Source organism: Motacilla alba, chromosome 10 (genome assembly GCF_015832195.1).
Source record: "Motacilla alba alba isolate MOTALB_02 chromosome 10, Motacilla_alba_V1.0_pri, whole genome shotgun sequence".
Classification (NCBI taxonomy): Eukaryota; Metazoa; Chordata; class Aves; order Passeriformes; family Motacillidae; genus Motacilla; species Motacilla alba.
In genome coordinates, this window is record NC_052025.1 from 4,787,426 (window position 1) to 4,808,859 (window position 21,434).

At 42.4% G+C, this 21,434-nt stretch overlaps 1 protein-coding gene across 7 annotated transcripts in view; it reads right to left on the reverse strand.

The window, feature by feature from the left end:
• TMEM266 (transmembrane protein 266) overlaps positions 1-21,434 on the reverse strand; it is an 84,053-nt gene that overhangs the window by 23,519 nt on the left and 39,100 nt on the right. For all 7 annotated transcript variants that reach the window (XM_038147644.1, XM_038147643.1, XM_038147641.1 and 4 more), the window contains exons 6-10: positions 20,541-20,695; positions 16,496-16,569; positions 7,221-7,277; positions 5,364-5,502; positions 3,777-3,892 (exon numbers count right to left, since the gene is read on the reverse strand). In XM_038147644.1, the coding sequence (XP_038003572.1) occupies positions 3,777-3,892; positions 5,364-5,502; positions 7,221-7,277; positions 16,496-16,569; positions 20,541-20,695 (541 nt within the window). The remainder of the gene's footprint in view (positions 1-3,776; positions 3,893-5,363; positions 5,503-7,220; positions 7,278-16,495; positions 16,570-20,540; positions 20,696-21,434) is intronic.

Sequence of the window (21,434 nt, forward strand, 5' to 3'; positions counted from 1 at the left end):
ATCCTAGCTGATATTTTATAATACACATGTAAGACTCGAAAAGAGACTTAGCAGTGAATCATGGAGTACTCCCCTTAAATGGTCTAACAACAGAGTAGGACTGACATGGTTTCTGAGAGAGATCAATGAACATTTTAGCCAGAAGCTTACTTGTGTCTAATGCAGGAGCAATAACTTTGCTCAATTCTATTAGTGCTGTCTGTACAGAATGCCCTGCCCTAAACTCATCTGCCACTGGGATACAATCCAATGTTTATTTCCATTAGTTTAGCCATTGTTGGTAACAATAAAAACCAGGAGACAGTTGCAAACTAATGATTTATGGGTAGAATTAAACACGGGATGACCTTGGCTGCCTTCCATCCACCAAGAAAATGACTGGTAGGTAGAAATAAATTAAAATTATTGCGAGAGGATAGCATACGTTATTTCTCCGATAGGTAATTTTACCAGCTAAATAGCCCTGTCATTAAACTGGCAGCTGTTGTACAAATTATATTCCAAGAGAAAAAAAGAAATTACAGCTCCCGTAGTTGTTGCACTGTTAAGAATGCTGAAAACCCCAGTTCTGCAGGAACTGACAGAAAAGGAGCTCTGGTGTGATGAGGCTAAGCACATATTCCTGGCTGGGCTGTGTTCAGCTGAATGACTCTTCTGAAAGCTTAGCAGGAATGATCAGGTAAGTGTATCTATTATCACAAATGGAAAGTCCTTTACAGGTGATTCCAGAGAAAAAGAACAATCTTCCCTAACCGGAATTTGTAGCTAATGAAACTTTATAACTTTGTTTTGCAATTTAAGTTATTCTGATAAAGCAAAACCATCAGCAATATACTGTGTATTCTTGACAGTGACTGCAGTGAGACTTCTCTTCCCTTTCCTTTCACCTTTACCCATTTTTAGAAATCCCTCATGCTCCATTCCTGTTTAATAACCTCTTTTTTTGGCCAGTGGAGAATAAATAAAAAGCAAACTATTCGAACAGTTGCAGTGGGGTACTACAGAGAACAAAGTGGTGGTCTGTGCAAGTTTAATTTATAAATATATTCTGTTTTTCAGATGTACAGCTAGCCAAAAGGCAACATGTGGAAAGAGCAACATGTTTGCAAAAGTACACCTCCAATGTCAGTCAGGAATGGAAATGTACTTTAGAGTTGTTATACACCATCACTGGTCAAAAAACCCCACAACTGACAAAAGAAAGAGGATCCAAAAAGGGTGGTTGTATCTTTCCTGCTTTTAATTTTTAAAACAGAAATCCTGGTTTTGTCTGCCTAGCATTAAGCACCAGCTTCAAATCAGCATGGGACTTCTCAAGAGAACCAGCCACCAATTCTTTTTGTTTTAAATCCCAAGCAAAACAGGCTAACTATTTTTCCCAATTCCTCTAATGAAATAATTAATACTTTGCTTGAAACTTTCAAGGTAATTTCATCTGCAGAATACGCCAGACCCCAAGAATTCTAACCCAACTGCCTGAACAGCAGCAAAGCAGTAAGAAACCAAACACAGGACCTCAGAAAAGGAAGTGCTGGGAAACCTTTCCAGCAGGAATGTTCTCAGCCCCACCTCTAACTACTGAATAAATGCAAATCACCAGCGGGGTCCCAAAGGTGCAGCACAGGGTGAGTCAGTGCCTGCCCCCCTGCTGGGCTGCAGGGAACCACGGTGACCTGTCTGCCTGGCACCCCCTGCCCTGGCACAGCTGGCACCACACGGACAGGGCAGCCTGGAACCCTCCTGGCTGCTGCTCTGCACTAGGCACAGCCAGACCACTGCAGGCAAACCTTCCCTCCAAACAGACAAGCACACGGAAACACCGTGAACCAGCAATCCTTTAGAAAGCTCAGGAAAGATGATCAAATGAAAAAGCAAAAACCTGGCAGAAATTTTAGACACTAAATACCATTAGGAGCCATTTTCCCAATCAGATGCTGTACACAACGTTAATGGGAATATTATAATGCTGACAACTTTTTCTTGACTGAATTATGAAGCTAATAATTTACAAATAAAGGAGCCAGTACTCCTGTCAATATCTTATGTTACTAACTGCAGCAAATTAGTACATTTACCTGATATTATACGGCTGAGACAGTTGTTTGGCAGCAAGTCAGGCCAGTAAGAGGGATTTAGCATGCTGTCATCTTTCTGTAGACTGTATTTTTCCATAGCAGATGACACTTGAAAGCTGCAAGAGAACCTGCTGTGTTTTCTCAGATTTACTCCTCTCCCAGTGCAGCATTTCTTTCTTTGCTGTACAGGCTGTGAGCATCAGAGCTCGGATTTAGGGCGACTCTGGTCAGACATTCAGGAGTACCTGGCTCAGAATGAAGAGCAGCAAGGGCTACTCCTGAACCCCACCTGGGATCAGACTATGAAACTACAACACCAAAAATTGTTTAGAGATTGAGAGTGTTATCTGGCTGTCCAGCAAAGTTCCTAAAAATAAATGGTTTACAATTTATGATTGTCAAGACCTTTAATATGGTCTGACAGACAAAATACAGCACTGGTACTCAAGAAATCACTGATTTCTCTCCCTTGTAAAATGGGGTGTGCACCATTTACCCGGCAATTTCACAACTTTGACAGAACCCAAATCACTAAGTATCATTGTGCAAAGGTGTTAGGAAGAGGACTGCAGTTTTGCCACCCAAGACAACATAGTTGGCACTTACTAATTTTTGGCAGAAACCAACCTTAGGTTTAGAACTTGTTATGGTTAATGTGAGTGACTCAAAAGCAGCATTAAGAAATGACACAGTGTCCATAGCTCTTCCTAATGCATCACACAGACAAAGCAACTCGCCACCAGCAGCAGTTCATCGCAGAATCCTAGGCTGACATCCAGGAGATCTGGACCTAAACCTAAAAATCCATTTGGGGACCTAAATATTGATGGTTTTGTATTTCAAAAGTACCTGCCACAAGCCAGGAATGGGAGTTGAAGCTAGAAATCTCCAGGATTTATTTGGACTATATCTCATAGTTCTCCTTTCACTGAAACAAGAAGTAAATCACCTGGGGATCATCCTGTTGTGGTCTGATGGTCACCTCAACACTCACTTATCCCAAGCCTCAACATCCATCCCTGCTTTCTACTCTAAAGCAAGTTAGTCAAGAACTTATTTGCATAAGACAAATGGCAAAAACTCCTGGCTCATTGCCCCAAAAATGGTTTTATACCTTTTACATGTAAAATATATTCACTTGAGGTATTTCAAACTTCACCTTCCCTTACCTCTAGACTGAATCACTGAACATTTAGGGGCCTGGGAAGAGTCTTAAATCTTGACTTGCTTCCAGGAACTAGAAGCTTCTACTGCAACATTTTGAGCTTGCCAGGAGTCTCTGACTGACCTACAGGGAAGCCACCTCTTGCATTTAAAGCAGGGAAATTAATTTTTTTTAAACTGCACATAGGAATACTAGCTGCAGTCTCCAGCAATGGCTTTTGTATGTTAGTACTGTGTCAAGCTAGCTGTTCTCATTTAACAAATGACATACTGGAACCATTTATTTTCTGTTGCTCACATTTGTTTTCCTCACCCCCGAAAACACAAGCCCAGCAGCAGAGGCAGCTGACTGCTGTTTGACAAATACCATGCTGACAATATCCTGGCTGCAGCTAATGCTTCCTTAGCACTGAGACCTGTCACCCCACAGCACAAGTCCCAGTGGTACTTCTCAAAGCTCAGCCTGCAGCGAAGTACATGAACTGTTTGACTTGCCTTGACAAGATATGCGTAAATAAAGACATAACTGAACTTTACCCCTTGTTCTTGGCAGATCTGGGTTAGTCTTTCCAGCTGCTCATCTTGAATAACTTTTGCCTTCTCATATTGCTGAATCATCATCTCCATCTCCACTTTCACTGGAAGGACATAGGCTGGAAAACACAAATAACACTTAAAGCAACCCAGCTGTGATTTAGTTTTTTAATCAGAAAGAAAACCTTTACAGGCCAAAGAACATCATCCCTTTCCCTTGCATCTAGAGAACTAGAGTATTTCCAATAGAAGCAGCACTAGAGTACATTTTTCATGGAAGGATTTCTAACACAGGAAATGCAGGGTCTAGATATTGTTTGGTCAGACCTCCATCTGCCTGGCTGAACTGAAATGCATGCTGCCTGCTCTCCCCAGATTCCATGCTAGTACAGCTCTTCCCCAGTGTTTACCACAGATATCCTGAACTACTGGGTAGGAGGATTTTCTCTTTAGAGTCAGTCCCATTCCCCCTAAACCTGAACAGCACAGCTCCCTCAGGAAAAGAACTATTCCACAGCCCTAGCCATTTAATTCCTAGACTTTGTGGTAAAAAATCAGTCCTTAATGGACACAGCAGACTAAGAAAGATATTTTGAAGAAACAAAAAGGGCATTTATCTTCTATGGCTTTTCAAGCTGCAGCCCAGTTTTCAATATGTTTTCTGAATAGCTCTAGAAATTTTGCTCCTGACTTAACTATGGCAAACTCACACTGACCACAAAAGCTGGTCAATACATACTGCAATTAATGTTTCCTGAAGCTACACAAAATCCTGCAATTTTGTTTTACGCTTCAATCAGAGGGCTATGGCCTCTCCTAAACTCTGAACACAAAGTCTCCTGGGCATTTAAACCCAAAATAACAACTTAACTCTGATTTTTCACACATGAGCAAAATGGCCAGTTATTTACTTCTTTTCTCTAAGCTGCTGAGCACACAATAACCTACACTAAAGTCCTTGCTTCCAGGCCCAGCCATAGACTCTGCTCTCGGCAACCTTGACTTGCTAGGGCCTTTTCATCTCCCCAGGCAGATCCCCAGAGAGGTCTGTGCAAAACACCACCCATGTGCACTTCATTTCCAGGACGTACAGCACTGCAGAGAGCACCTCCTGCTGGGAATCCCCAGGGCAAGAAAATCCTCCAGGAATCCCACACAAAACTTATTTACTGACAAAAGCTTAGAAAAGAAAGTCCCAAGACAGAGCCGGCTGTATGGTTATGAGGAGGGTGCAGCAAGTATCAGCAAAGCAGAGAATCAATTATTTTGCAGAATCAGGAATGACAACTGGTGGCAAGAGACATAAAGCAGGTAAGGACATTTACTTTACAGGACAGGGGATAGGAAGGTGCCTAACAGGAAAACAAACCAATAAATTATAAAGGCCCCTAGAGAGCAGGAGATACAGCCATGATCTCCAGACCTACTCTCCTCCATGGGTGTCGTAACTCTCTTCTGTTCAGTGCTAGCAAAATGTAAGAGAAAGGACAATGACAGGAACAGTGTGCAAGCAATCTCTCTGTATTTTTAAAACCTCTTTTCCCCAGCCTGACAGGTATGCTTGCAGTCACAAGCTGAGTCCCCACTCACCATCAATGATCCTCTTCACTCTCCATATCCGCAGAGTGATGATAAGGCTGATGGCATCCCACGGGCTGCTGGGGCCGTTGGCCACTGTTGAGGCCACCATTGGTGCCAAGGACAAGATTATGATAGCACCATCAAACACCTAGAGAGAAATCAGCTTGTTCAAACCTTTCCTTAAAATCATATCCCTGCCGTCCCTCTTTGAACAAAAGAAATGCAATTATGTACCTATTTGAGAGGGATATGAGAGGTGGCCAAGCCACAGAAAGGCTGCATCCTTTTTGGGTAGCACAACAGAATTCCTCAGTGCTTTTTTATGAGGTGAGGAGAGATAAACTAGGGTGGAAGGGAAGGGGGAGAGAAAGGTATTTGGAAATACTGGCCAAAATCCCCAAGGAGAAGTGATAGTCTAAATGTTATTACAGCCAAAGAGTTTTATCATCAGTGGTATTTATTACCTGTTACTTGGCATAATGTCATCAAAAAAAAAATGCAGTCCCTGCCCATAGATCTTACTGTGTAAATGAAGAGATCAAGAAGACAAGTAGAAAAAGATGGAGCCAAGAGACTTGATGGCTTTTGGCCATGTCCTGGCTACACAACACGTGTGGGGATGGCTGTGCACCCAGACAGAAAGACTGCCTGCTCTCACTTCCATGGGGCAGCCAGGCTTGCAAGGAGTTTGACAATTGGGACCGCTCTGAATGATTCACGTGACAATGGCTGCATTGGGATTAGGTCAGAAAAAGCAATTGTGCAAAGCATTAGACAGAAATGAGCCAGTAAATGTGTTTCAGAGCAAAGTGGCAGCAGCGCTGGGTCTGTCCCACACCGGCCCAGCAGAGCAGAACAGAGCACCACGTTCTCCTTCCTGCTGAAAGCCTCCCCTGCTGCCAAGGCCCATTGATTAACTGTTTGCATAAAGAGGCAGGGCACAGATTTTTGTAAGAACCACGTATTCAGAACTGTGTATAACGATTCAGTGTATTGAAAAGAAATACTTCTTACTGCAGCCACTCAATGGGCAGTAAAAAATATCACTATTCCAAATTACCAAGATGAATTATCAGAAACTGCTGCATTTAGCCTTAATAATAAAAAACCCTGAATCAACTATTTAAGTTTTTTTTTTTTAGCAAAACAAGTTAAAATGTTTACAACTTCATTACAAAAATATGCAAGTCTCTACACTGATTATGCTCCAAGAACATCCAGACTGTCTTCTGGTTCTTCCTGCACAGTAGTGGTTTATGAGGTAGTATCAAAAAAAGAGCTTTTAATTGTCTTGATCTCTGGATTTCTGCTCAGATTTGGATTATGTATTATTTATTACACACAAATTTCCTTTTCTTTCTCTACAAGAGTATATACATTCTACGTAATTTTTAATTTGAGGTACTAATTACAGTGTTTATCAAAACAATTTCACAATAAAAATGGGGGTTTTGCCAAACTAGTATTTACTACCAGGAAACTACATGCAATTTTTCAACTAACTGAACTCATTTCAACTGAATTATGGCAGTGGGGATATAAAACTCAGGTGCCAATTTCTGCATTTCAGGGTAGCAGTATCGTCAGACCAGCACAGGTCTAACAACAAAAGTCACACAAAGAGCAAGAAGACCAAAATCCCTCCCTTCATAAAATATTTTCAAATATTGCAATCTTCTGAGTCTCTCACAGAAAAAGGGACTGCAGCATTCAGCTATTGATAATGCACATAATGAAAAGAATGTGTGTATTTATCTGCCTTAAAAGATATTGTATTGCACCAGGTTAGTAACACAGCCATCTAAAGCAGCTCTTCATGGTCTTACTGGGGCTGCCTGGAAAACAGTACCAAGAGAGAGAGCTTACCTCTATTTTGTTTTCAATGTAATCCCATATGCCAAGGACCACAATCCTCAAAATAGTCTAGTAAAACAGATTAGGGGGGAAAAGAGATTATGAATGTTATTGCAGTCTTAGATAAACATTTAGTCCTTTACCTATTTAGGGAATAACTTTTTGTCTTATTTAAAAATTATACATTTCTTCTAAATAATAATCAGGTTCTAGAAATGGCTAAGCTTCTATATTTAAAAAGCAGATATTGCTTCTCAACCAGTATATTGATTTAGCAAAACCTCCACAAACAAGTTCCAAGTTCAAATGCTCATCAGTCTTTCCATCTTCCTAAAAGTTTGCTTTCAGATTTGTGTGATTTAGATTACCAACCCTCCCCAGCCTCCTGACCCAAGCCTATATGAGATCCACCAAGGGGCTCCCTCAGTCAGAATGGGGGGAAATTCTCTTTTCTGGCCATCTTTGATATGCCAGTGCTTACTTGATTTTCTAAGAGAAGAGGCCCTGTCCTGTCCTGATGCCTGAAGGTACTGACATTTCATCAGTCTGAAGAGCAGATGCTCTTCACTGCAGTGGAAGGCAGCTGCTTTATTGTAAGATCCCAGAAAGTCACTGGATAAGGGAGAAAAATATCTCTGTGATCCTCCTCTATGAAGCAAAACAGCAATAAGTAGCTTCAACAGGTAAAAAAGAGGAATAAAGAAAAAACACAGAATGAACCAATGGTGAATTCCTATGAAAAATCCAATGGCACTTTTCCTAATTTTTAATTTGGCTTTCAGAAGACACAAGAAGAGAAAAAAATCCATCAGTCAACTTGCAATTGATATTGAACTCATGTAAAAGCCTAATTGGTAGGGATGTTTCCTGCCAACAGCAACAACAAGGTCAGATTTTGACAGGCATGAGGAGTCTGCAGCTGGGAGCCCTACAAGGCCACCACATACTTTCTCCATTGAAGAGTAGCATAATGACCCAGTGCTCAGCAGGCCTACATGTGAGGGAGTGACCATGCCCAGAACTGTGCAGAAGAAAGTGACTCTGATGAATACAGGTATCTCCTCTTCACTACAAATACAAATCTTAAATCCCAAGCAGCTCTGAACTGATGCCAAACACACCAGCAGTACCTAATTGCAGAACAAGACAGAATTGTTCAGTAGTGCATGGTTTTGCCAACCCCCACGAGCCCAGCTGCCCCGGCTGGCCTGGGATGACTGTGCTCCATTCTCCTGGCACTGCAAAACTGGATAACAGCACTTACCCCTGCTCTGCCCAGGGGGACACTGCTGTGGGGCAGATGGTGCTCCCAGAGCCCAGCCCCACAGCATCAAGGGGCAGGAAAGTGAAGCAGCCAACACCTCAGAAATGGGGTATGCAGAGGCACAGGCCAAAGCTGGCTGAGAAAGGGAGGCACGAGCCAGAAGACAAAATGCAGCATCCTCTTTCCTCTACAAAAAATGATACTCCACAGAGACAGCAAGATCCACCAATGCTGCCAATCTGTACTCCTAAAAACACTGTACTTCCAAAGCACTTGACAAATGCAGCATGGGAGTAGGGCTCTCTCCACAGAAACCCATAAATAAACCTCAAGGTTTACTTATTATGTGGAGGAAGAGATGCACAACAGCAGGTGCTCAAGTCCCTTAATGACCCCAAAATGGCCAACACAATGTGATCTGACACAGGCACAAGGTGTAAGCACACGTGCTGCTGACCAGCCAAGGCACTCCTGCAGCCACAGCTCAGCTCCTGAGCTCAATTCTGCCAGGAAAAGCATCCCAGCTCCTCTGCCAGCACCTCCCTCACTCCCCACCCAGGTGCACAAAAGGCTGAAGTACAAGTGCCCTGTGAGCCCGTCAGTTCAGCTGTATCAGTTACCTGGGGTGCATACAGGTTCCACAGCAGGCAGCCATGGGGAAACATGAGGACAGGCAGAGCCTTCTGTAAAGCCTGGGGCACCACCTCTCCTACAGCCACCCTGCTGAGAGCACAGCTCAGGCTCTGCTATGCTTGGGCAGTACTTATGAAGAGCCAGGTCAATAAGCAACTAATACAGGATGGCTGAGCATTTAACAACCTTACAGAAACTGAGGGTGAAAGTCTTCCTTCCTTCAGACAGGTGTACACAATGGTATTTCCACTGAAATGAGGCATATCTGCACAAAGAAAACTGAAATGCTGCCTCACAACCCTAAATACGATTTAAATCGGACTGGTGAGGGACTGTAAAAAGGTATTTTCCTTCCTGCCTTTTTAGTTCCTGACTGCAGCATTTAAATCAGACTGTGCTACTGCCACGTCAATGGGTGTGCGCAGTTCCAAGGGCTGGAAGCTAACACAAATGTTGTCATTGCCACTCTGCTGCTGTGAATCAGCACAAGCCAGCAGTGACTGGAAGTCTGCTTGGCAGACATTTAATGCAGAACTGGGTGTTGGTGTCCAGCACAACATGCCCAGATGATCAGCACCTTGGCTCTCAGCTCAAGCAGACACTGCAGGAAGGTGAGTGTAAGGGGGAGATAAGCCAGCTCCTCCCATCCCAGAGGTGTACCCTTCAGAACCAGCTGGGCACAACTGGGGGTAAGCTTAGAAAACATTTATTCTGCATGGAAGCTCTTCAAGCTGTGCACCAGCACTGTCACTCTTAACACACCCATCACCACTGAAGTGCCAGGAGCTGGGAAAGGCAGTCTGCCCTTGGTGGCCCGAGCAAGCCCCAGCCTGGCCACCCCAGTGCCCCTGGGCCAGCCTGTGCCAGCACAGCTCAAAATCAGACCTGGCTGTCCCACTCAGCCTATGTGAGTCCATGGCAGAGAGAACATCCACTGCTGCTGCCACAGCTCTCACTTAGAAAAGGTGGAAGCAAAGAAATTTGGGCTGTACTGGGCACCTCCTTGACTGCTTAGTATAATAAATGTTTGACAGCAAATGAAAGCACTGGTATTTCTTATATATAACACTTAAGGATTTTTTACAAAGCAATCAAAAATATGTTTCATACAAATATATATATTGCATTTGATTGTATACTGTCCCTGTACGGAACTTTAAAAATGAGGACCTGAAGCAGAATCTGAAAAAACACAGAGACAGAAATTAATAATCCAGGAAACTTCCTACCTACTGTTCAAGGACCAAACCAAAAGATGCGTATGAATTAGAAGAGACCTGCAACTGTAAAACATTAATCACAGACAAAACCAATGTTTGTCACAATTCTACCATTTTTAAGTACAAAAATCTACAAGAAAAAGGGAAAAACTGGAGTAGCACGGCTTTTTCCTACTGATGTGCAGGCATGTAGCAAATACACACAAACAGTTTTGCATTACACCACAGGCATTCTGCATTTTTTAAAACTGATGTGAAAAAAGCATTAAGTATCAATGTGAACACTTTCCTGTTAAAGGAAAGTACTGCCAGATTGGATTTTTTGTACTTGAAAAAGAAAGCTTTAATGTTTTTTGACTGGAAACCTTTTTGGAAAGTCCTTAACACATATATTTTTTAGTTATATCAGAAATATATTTTTATTCTGCTAAAGCTAATTTATTACATAAAAGTCTGTCCAGTGCACTAATAAAAGGCAAATGACTGAACAGTTGTGTTAATTTCCTTAAGCTAAAGTAAACCCAGAAAAAATGTACATCATTTTTCAGATAGAAATCCAATTTCAAAACTGACAAAGTCTCCTAGTTACACACAACAGTTTGCACGACATTAAACTGTCTGCAGTGAGGCTTAGATGCTGCAGGTTCTCTCTCTAATTTTGTAGGGAAACTTGGCCAAGTCCTTTGCTGAGCCAGCTGTGTGAATTCCCACAATCTGCGTTTGTCAGCTGACTGCACGGTACATTAAGTAATTTTAAGTACTTTTCTGCTTGCACAGTTAATGTACAATTTACTACTCAGTGAGTCACTGCGTCCAGTCCCTCTGTAGGGTGAAATCAGCAGCAGGCAGCACAGGAGGGGACCTTGGCCCAGCAGCACGAGGCAAAGGAGACAGGAGAGCACCTCTGCATTTCACAATGGGGCACAGCCTGGGAAGGAGAGAGACAGGATGGAGGTGGCTGGAAGGGATGTCTGTCTGTCCTTCCTTCCTGCCTCCCTCCTTTCCATCCTCTGTCACAGAGGCTCCAGAAACTCTGTAAATTAAGCTTTTGCCTTTTGCACGTATCTCATAAGACCAAATATTTATTGAAAGCCTTCCCACAACACCTAGTATCCAGTCTGTAATTTATAACCCCTCTCATCTGGGTCACTCCCAGAGGCCTTAGCTCATCCAGTCCTTAGAAGAATCCCCTTTGCCATCTCCTGGTGTGTCTGTACTGAGCTACTGCATGAGCTGTCCCTATAGCACACGCTGTCCCCAGGCCAGCAGAGCCCAGAGGAACGTGCTGGCACATGTAAATGAACACATCCTTCTGTTTCCAGGGCACAGGCACCCTCCTCACACAGCTTCCCTTCAACCAAGGCTCTGAAACTACAGGCCTCACGTCACCATTGTCCAGAACAACCCAACCACTCTGGAACTGCTGGGCTCCATCAGCTCTTGGTGCCACAGAAACCATTCCGTGCCAAAGCCCGGAGCCATGAGCAAACACAAACACACTGTCTTCTCTCTCACCAATACTACCAGGACATCACATCCCTAAATGCACTTTGCATAACCTCTGCACTTCTATTTCTTCTTGTGTTCTCCCAATACTCGCACAATCTTAATTCTTAGCATACAGAGAAAACCAATGAGTTTTCAACTGACAATTCTGTCCAGATTGAAAGGGCTTTTCAGGCATGGGAATGGCTCACCAGAGACTCCACTACACATGCAGAGTGGTCAGGGAATTGGGCTTAGGCAGCCCTGCATCACAAGCTCCCTCTGGGCATGGTCACACAAGCACTAACACTTCTCTCTGAAACATGTGGTGTAGGATGTGCTGCACTGCCACTATCAAGAGATGAAAGCACAGATGAAGCAATGACAGAGCACACTCTAAGTTAGGTATATTACTGGAAATGAAATGGGCAGACTTGCATTCAGGCAGATGTCCAGCAAGATTCCCAGAACTTTATGGGGCCACTTTCCATGGTAACTACTTCTTTGTGAGGCCAGAAAATTGCTTAGTAAAGAAATTTCCCAGTGTATTAAAATTTATTTCATACCCACTAGCAAAGAAAGAAACCTAAATTTACCTTTATAAATCATATTAATATATAAAATCTATATCTTTGTTCCTAGATCCCACTACTCACTCCATTTAGAAAACAAAATTTACAGCAATGAAGTGAATTTATGCACCATGAGAAAATTTGAATGTACATGGAATAAAAGTAAACACACAAAAGAGAAACCACAGTTTACAGAAGATTAATGTGAGATTATTATCTTCCTACTCAGCTCTTTGAAGCTCACAAATAATATAACAACATAACACAGCCGTGTTTCTCTAATATAAACTATGCATTTCTTAAGGGAAAGACATTTTTACTTAGTATTGCCATTTAGAATGTTTTTCTTTTTTAACAGAACCTTAACAGCAGAGTGTCCTTTTGGAGGTTTTATTCCTTTCAAGTGATGTTATTAACAAGCAGAAAAATGGCAGGTTACTATGAACATTTCCTTTAAATATACGGGATGAGGAAAGCCTTGGAGTTTTTCCTCCTGTGAGCCACAGCTAATGAAACAGTTTGTTTATCAGCTGGGAGCCCAGACTCACTCCACTAAATTTAAGAGCTCACTTCTTGGACCCAGACATCAGAAGAAAGCTGCAATTCAGTGCTTGCCTGACTGAGAACACAAGACTTGGTACCTCCCAGGGAAACCCTCAAGTGCTCCCCTTCAGCAGAACGCCCGAGTGCTGGGTTGGCTGCAGCACACAGAGCAATGCAAACACTAGTACCAAGAACTGCACTCTTGCACAGTCTCATCAGTCCTAGTGGAAAAGCAGAGCTGAACAACAGCCACAGAACCAGGCAATTGTGGCAATGGGATAGAACTGCTCAGAGCAGACTTCAATCCACTTACCAAAACTCTGAGACATTCCCCATCTCCTTTTCTCAACCAACAATACCAAGGCTGAGTTTGCCCTCTGGAGAGGGTTCAACCCCAGCCTTGCCCTGCTGCTGATACTGGGATTTCCTCCCAGAGCCTCTCTCTCCTCTACTGTCTTAATGTCTGGGTAACATTTGGTGCACAGAGAAATCACAGTGATGTATGTAAACAGAGACAAACCACTAGTAAATCCTGTTCAAATACTTGGAAAAAAGCAAACAAAGCTGATGTACACTTCATTTGAATATGATTTTAATGCTGGAAAATTACAGACAGAGAGTAGAAATTGAACAAAGTACCTTTAAGGCTTGTGGCTGTATGACAAGCCTAGGGAAAGCAGGAAGATGCTGTGAGAGCAGCTACTCAGCTCTGTTGGCAGCTCTTCTGGTGGCATTTGCCAGTTGCTGGCATGTTTAGGCCCCTCATTTTAACCAAGCAGAAAGCCAGTGGCTGTTTAACTTCAACTGCACTGCAATTACTTGCAATGCTTTGAGAACACCATCTTTAATCAGTTGCGTTCTTCTAAAACATTCAGATTTTCTGCTGAAAGTTTTATGGGTCTTAACAAGTATTTGACAACTTTGTTTGTTAAGTTGAGGTCTTCATGAAGAATTGTGTACCCATATTTACAACTAATGGGAACCAAATTACAGAATAAACCCTGAACATTCAAACTTATAACAGGGTACTTGCTATGGAAACCAACTTTTTTGAACACCAGAAGCCTTGAATCCTTGCTTTGAGTCAAAAAACAATGACTGAAGGACTCATCAATCCTCAGCAGTTGCTTGTTAACCCAGATAAACTAATTAAACCTGCTGATCTCTGGAATATCATCCTAGCATGAACAACCACTCACTGTAACGTTTGATCATCTCAACAAATGATCCCATAAGCAGCTGATTCATGGTATGGGAATCAGAGGGGAAAAAAAAAAAAACACCAACCCTGAAGGGACCAAAGGAGAAAATAAAACTAAAAAGTAGGAAAAAAAAGCCATTTGCAATTTTTGCAGCATTTTGCAACCTCTTGGAAAAAAAAATTATTTGGATGACAGAAAATTATACCCTCTGTTTTTGCTCTCTTAAGACACTATTCAGTACAAACTCAACCTGGCATAAGGCCAGCCCCAGCAAACCCAGCAGGAAAGGTACACCTGAACTCTTTCCCGTCTGGTGGTCTCTGAAGCACATCCAGCTGCTCTGTGGAGCCACCACTACCTCTGAGCTGCCAAATGATCCCATATCCAAAAATCTACCCTGGCCTGTGCACCTCACATGGCTGTCTTGTGGCCTCATTTTTCTCTGATCTAAATTCAAACCATAATCAAATAGCTGAAGGAAGCTACTTTGGAAGACAAAAATAGATAATGAAGTGAGAGACAAGTTTATAATAAATGAGAACAGCACGTAAACAAAGTAGTTCCAAATATCTAATAAAGAGAGAAAAGCCAATGTAGATCCAAAATGAGGATGGTGAGTCAGGGAAACTGTTTGGGCTGTGTGAAACACTTCTGTTACTCTTTTCCTGAAAAATACTGCTGAACAAGGTCAACCATTTTGGAGGGTACCCTGTCCCAGCAGAACTGAAACAACCAATTCCTTCCTTGAGCCAGATGAGCCCTGGCCTCAGGGCATGTCTGCAGTGCCACAAACAGTCCAACAGCAGCTGTGCACTCAGGGAGGGACACAGGAGCAACACACAGCCCCAGGTGTGAGCAGAGTGCTGGTGGTGCAGGGAATGAAACCAGAACTGCAGACTGCAGTCCAGCAGCAGGGAACTGAGCAGCACAGGAGAGGTTTTTGGTGAAAGCAGCTGCAGAAAGGGTCAGGTGAATGTGGCTGTGCAGCCATGCTGCTAGCAGCAGTTACAAGCTGATCCTGTTGGGAAGCTCAGGATTACAGGGACCTCCAGGGTGCTAATCCTCACTGAAGAAAGACGCTGGAGGGGAGAGGAAAGTATTTCTTTAAAGGGAATGGACATCACCGAGCAAAGCCGAGCCTTTGGGAATTAAGACAATTCACAAAGGAAAGACTACAAGTTCTTTTAACTGTTTAGAGATTATTTTCAGTCATCTTACATGTAACCTACAGCCCACCACCACTGTCAAAGGATGGGGCCACTAATGGGATCTGTGTAAGTGCAGCAGAAGGCTGGGATGCAGAGCAGTGTGAGATCCCTGCCTGCACCACACAACTCTTTCAGAAAGCACCCACTGACAGCACCAGCTAAAAAACCCTGCTGAGAAATACAAAATGATACATGTAAATGTTTTTCGTTAGGAGCACCATGGAAATTACCAATCATATATGATGAGTATGAATTCAATACAAGTGATCCAATAAATCATTTGCAGATATCATAGCTTTGTTTTTTGATTATTGTTTTTTTGTAACCTTCACCTAGTAACCATCTAAATTTTCTACAGAATGAAGTAATGAACAAACCTCTCTGGATTATATTTTAATATATTTTATGCTTATTAATTGGAAGCTGTCTTCCAATTAATAAACATAAAACTTGTTATTGTGACAAGTAACATATTAAAACCTGAAAAATAGCAATAAAAGCATTTTGGAATATTTCAGGAGCAATCTGAATGTCTCAATACCAATGATTTTTTTCTGGAACAAAGCCGAAAGCTCAGAAAGGCAGATTATGCCAGTGTGGTCATTTGTTGCATCATGACTAGAACCTTTTCCAGTGCATACATTCATACACATTTTGGCAAAGAAATTCACCATTTGTTTCATTCTCTGACTAGGTCTACATGCAGCAACCTGGAATATATAAACTACCTTAATAAATTGTGAGAGGAGATAACTCCATTGTCAAAACAGATCTTTTTGTACAAAACTCCCATGGATCTTTATTCTCAAAGATCTAAATCCTATACTTTACACCCAGTGACACTGATAACAAATGGATCAAACTATCCTGTCCAGCACCTGTAGATTCAGAGATAATTATTTCTTTCTGCAGCTTACCAATTATAATTTTTAAGGCAGTATCTTCCCTCCCATGTTTCCTTACCAATTCTAAGCAACTGACATACAGTGCTAATCTAAATAACACTTTTTAGTTTGCTAAGTAGAAGCAGCAACAGTACACTTTAGCTTGGTTTTTTCCTTAAAATACACTGTGCTATGTTATTTGCAGTCAAACCACTGTAAAACTCTCGCTAATTCCAGCGACAACATTATGTGGTGAAAGACTTTGGTTATACATACCTCTGAAAAGAAAACAGAGAGGATGACTAGGCTGATCCAGTGAATTACTCCTGCAAACTGGGAAGCACTTGAAACTGCAATTAACATAATACAACGAAGGGTCATTATAGCAGCAGAGTGCAACTTAGATTTAGCATCATTAGTACTGCCACAAGTTACATATGGTAAAGCTTGCTTTCTTAGATTTTGCAATGAAGTACCAGAAAGAGGATGGGATGCAATGGACATGGAACTCCAGCCCTGCCAGCTGCTCACCTTCATTCACCATGTTAGCAGCTCTTCACTGGAGCTTTAACAGGTCCTGCTGTTGGTTAGCAATGGCAGACACAGCTCAGGTCTTTGATGCTCTGCCACTGCTTCATGTTCTCACCCCAATGCTGCTTTAGTACGAGATGTGTGACTAATTCCTGTGTACCTAAAAATCCAGATCTAGGACTCAGTAAGGAAACAGAATGCTCTACTATCCCCACATTATTCCTTGTGTTCAGTCTTTGAAAATTCATCTCAGATGATCAGTATTTATCAGGAACAGGTGCTTAAAAATTAATCCTCAAAATGGGCTTCTAAACACATTTCATGCTGACAGAAAAATGTGGTTGACAGGGTCCACTAACTGAACTGCTAGTGATTCCTACTCCCACATGCTCCCAAGTTTGGACTAAGGGAATGAAGAGCAAACACTCTCTCCCCCCTGCATTGTATTTGTGAGTCTACCATCTCCACAGCAGACAGACCAGAGCAGCCTGTGCAGTCTTGCAGTGTTAGGGAATGACTGTGTAAGGCAAGCAGTGGCTGTGTGCACAGAGGTGCAGGGCTGCAGCAGACTTAACGATTTCCCAAGAACATACCAGGCACATACTAAATGTAGAATTTTATTTTAAAATCAGAATCGATTAATAAGGGAAGGAGAGGAAAAGGATGTAGGAAGAAATCAGGATACAAATAAAACTGACTATGCCCTGCCACTGGAACCCCCACTGCTGAAGCACTTTTGGGTCTTGATGACAGCATTTGCTGCACTGCAACAGAGGAGCTACTTAAAGGTGAAACAAATCGGAGAATACAAGAGAATAAAGTTTCCTAAGGCACTGTCTGTATCGGGCAGCCTGAAGAACGGGAAACCCTTGGGATGCAGGTTTTCCAACACGACTCGACTGACATACAAGGCTCCAGCTGCCCCCTGGCGACACAGAAAGATTCAGCAACCACGAACTTGGGGGGGAACACCCCTCCTGACAAACCCTGAGCAAGCACTGCAGGAGCTCGGAGCAGCAGCACCTGCTCTCAGCAGATGCTGTTCCCGATTTCCTGGCAGATGCACGCTGCAGGGGAGTGTGTATGATGCTGCTGGCTCGGGCAAGCCCTGACCCCGCGGTGCTGAGGCTCTGCTGCAGCTCGGGAGCGTTCCCCTTGCACGGCTCCAGCAGGGCTCTGCAGGGCACAGCCAGGGAGAGCAGCTCTTCAGAAAGGGCTGCTGCCTTCTACACATGCACCTGCTGCAGCTGACTGCAGAATGACGGTCGTACCACCATCATTTCCCAAAGTCCTTTTCCCCAAAACTGCTGAAGATGAGGAACGGATAGCATGGTCGGTATTCCTGAGGCATTGGAACCTGCCACAAGATTTTTTTATTTTATTTTTAAAATGAGGTGCAAGTGAGTTAATACTCATCTGTTTCTGCTTTTGCAGAACATCACAAGGTATTGCGATGTTATTTTGTTATTGCATGTAAGGAGCTTTGAAGACAGACTTTAAAAATCTGATTACAGAACAGAGACCTAAAACAAAACACATATTTTATATCCCTTGCTTTCTGGGGTTTCTAATTCTGGTATGAACACACTTTGCACTAAAATACCCTAAAAGGTCTCTGACCCTTTCACGTGTGTGTCCTCAGTTTGTAAATGTGGTGTCGACCAATGAAACCAACAGCTTGGCATGTAGGAGAAGTGCATCGTGCAACCAAAGACTGCACTGAAAGCAGGAGAGAAAAGCTATACTCTAAAAACGTCACAGCCACAGAAAACAGCAGACTTCTTTTGTTGTGGTTTTTTTCCCGGTTGGTGGGTTTGTTTTTCTTCTAATAAAGGGAAGCTTCCTAAGTAATTACAGCCTATAGCATGGATTAGCAGTTGTTATTAAGGACAGAACTGGCAGTGATGTGCTGTAAGGTATCCTAATGCACTGCTTGGTTTTATAAAGAATAAGGAAGCATTTAAAACTGTAGTTACATTTTTGAGAAACACAGTTATGGGCTAATGTGTAAATGACACACATCCCTTACAAAGCACAACTGGAATACTTAGATCAGCCTCACCAAGACAGCCTTTATCTGGTTTAAAACAAGACAGAAGGTACTCAACCTTGGTGAAGGCAAAAAGCCTCATGGCAAGATTCATTAGTTAAAACATAAAGTAGCACCACAAGTGGAATGGACCTGAGAAAATCCATCTGGTGGCAGGGGCCACCTCTGAACAGTGAAGTCACCTGGCTCAACCAAACACCTCCAGGTCATGCACAAGGTGTAAACTGCAGAGCCTTCAGCAGTGTCATATGCACTACACACACAGGGGAGCAATGATCCTTTAAGTAAAGCTTTCCTTAGAAGGTTCTGCAGAAAATAAATGGTGAGAAAATGGCTGCTTCCAGAGGAGAGTAACCAAAACTGTTAAAATTCAGAGAAATCAATAGTCTTAAAACCCCTTTGTCTTTAGAGGAAATGAAAATTCTCTACATAAACAGAAAGATGTGACACCTCAATAAGTATTGTTGAAAGCTTCCTCCTTAAGGCCTTATACCCAAATTTGCATTCCTGACTTTTCTGAAAGTGGCAGACTTGTCCAAATCCTGGGCCTCCTCATCCAAAAATGGTGAGTGACAGGAGAGCAGAGAAAGTAACAGCTGTAAGAGAGTGGCCATGCCCTGAACAGTGTGTGCAGTATGGACAGATGGGTGGAAGTGGGGAGCAACAGCATGGAATGACACACAGCCATTCACACTCATCTCACAGAGTTTAGGAAATGGCTGCAATTACCAATTAAGTCCCTTAAAGTCATCTCAATACAACTGCAACACCTAAATCTTTATGCCACTAGGATCAATTGACAAATTGCAACAGTAAAAGGACTGAAACAGAATAAAAATTTGGTTTTCTCAGTTTAAAGCTGAGACAGGAGACACCAGGCACTCTTTTGTGCTATGTACTCTTGCTTTTATGGGACTGTCTGAACCCCAGCTGCCATTTCAACACATCTGAGATTGCATGGAGGTACTAGAGGCTGCTCCTCAATATTTAGCTTAGAGGAAAGTGTTGGTGGCGTCTGTGATCATGTCAACTTCATATCATAAATGAAAAGGAGAAAAGAAAGTAAAAAAGGGGTGCAATGGAAGAAAAGAAGAGTAGGGGAAAAAAGATGAATTAAGAAGCAAAACAGCAGCATTAAAATTTCCATTGTGGAACCTGTGTAGAGTGAATTCAGATAAAGCAAAACTCCATTTAAGCCATGATTTGACTCACAGTGTGTTAGCAAAGGAGAATGAAAATCTGTCTCATTGCAGTGCATTACAAGCTAGATGGCTGTAAATTTCAGCAGAAGTAATTAATAAGAGGTTAACACCAAGTACCCTATTTATTTTTGTATGTTCATCACTTTTGTCTCTCCACATGTGATGGGTATCAGAGATTAATGATGCACAGATTTTTCTCCTGTACATATATAACATGTCTGTAAAGGACAGAGCTTTTCAAGTACTAATGACAACACATGTGAATCTCTGCTTGTATCCTTTGAAAATCTGTCCTGTACTGAAATTGTTGTTTGACCTAGCTTTGGTCAGAATAATAAAGAAGAGACTGACTTCACTATACCAGGATTCCACAAGAACACATTTCTTACCTAGCCTAGTAATCATTTAAATGGTAGGGATAAAACATTCCCATCGTCCTCCCCCTTCAAAAACCTCCCAGCAAGTTAAGCCTTTATTTCATCAAAATTAAAAAAAAAAAAAAAAAAAAATCAAAATCAAAAAAAATCCTCCTACTCACACTGGAGAAGCTTTATATCTATTAGGAGTTCCAGAGTCAGAAGAATCACCACCAATACTACACAGGCTACCAGGAAACTGTTGAGACTTGCACTGAGCAAAAATACCTGCCACACAGCTGCTCGTCTCCCACAGCACGGTTTTAGCCAGTTAGATCTAAGGAAATAAAATTAAGGGAAAAACAAGAAAAGAAAAGAAGAAGAAGTGAAAAAGGAAAAGAGCTAAAGAGCAGTGAACTCAAAATTGTAAGTTCTGCTGTTATGGATACACTCAGCAATAATGCACAAAGACTTTGCAAAGTTCACTTTCACTGGATTCTTTTACTGAGAGAAATGTAAGAAAATCCTCCAGCCTGGGACCTCCCCAGCTCTGGAGTGCACTGGTGTCCAAGTGCCTTCAGTGTACTGAGTCATGCAGCCCTAATTATCATACAGACATTTCTGCTTTCCTCCTGTCTCACTAGTTCTCACGTGCTCTTATTTTGACACACATGCTGCATTGATTTACCAGCGAGTACCAAGGCACAGCAGGACTCTGCTATTTAGAAGCTAAAGACTTTTAAAAAATAATTTCTCTGCTACTGAATTTTCTGGCCAAGCACTTTTATCCCTGCTCTACTATGAGAGAGATCTGATAAGGGCTGCCAAATTTGGGTTGCAACAATCAGTCCATGACATCATGGAAAAGAACAACAGGAATCTGGGAAGCACCAAAGAAGCAGCTCAGTGACTGCACAGCGAAGGTACACAGCCTGGCAGTGTCAAGCCTCTGGCCAAGGCTCTCTCACCTGTCTATTTGTCCAGCTCTCAGCAATTTGTCTCCAGCTCTCTGTGGATCAGACTAAGAATTATCTTGCCACAGTTTGGGGGACAGCATGCACCAGGGATCATCACCA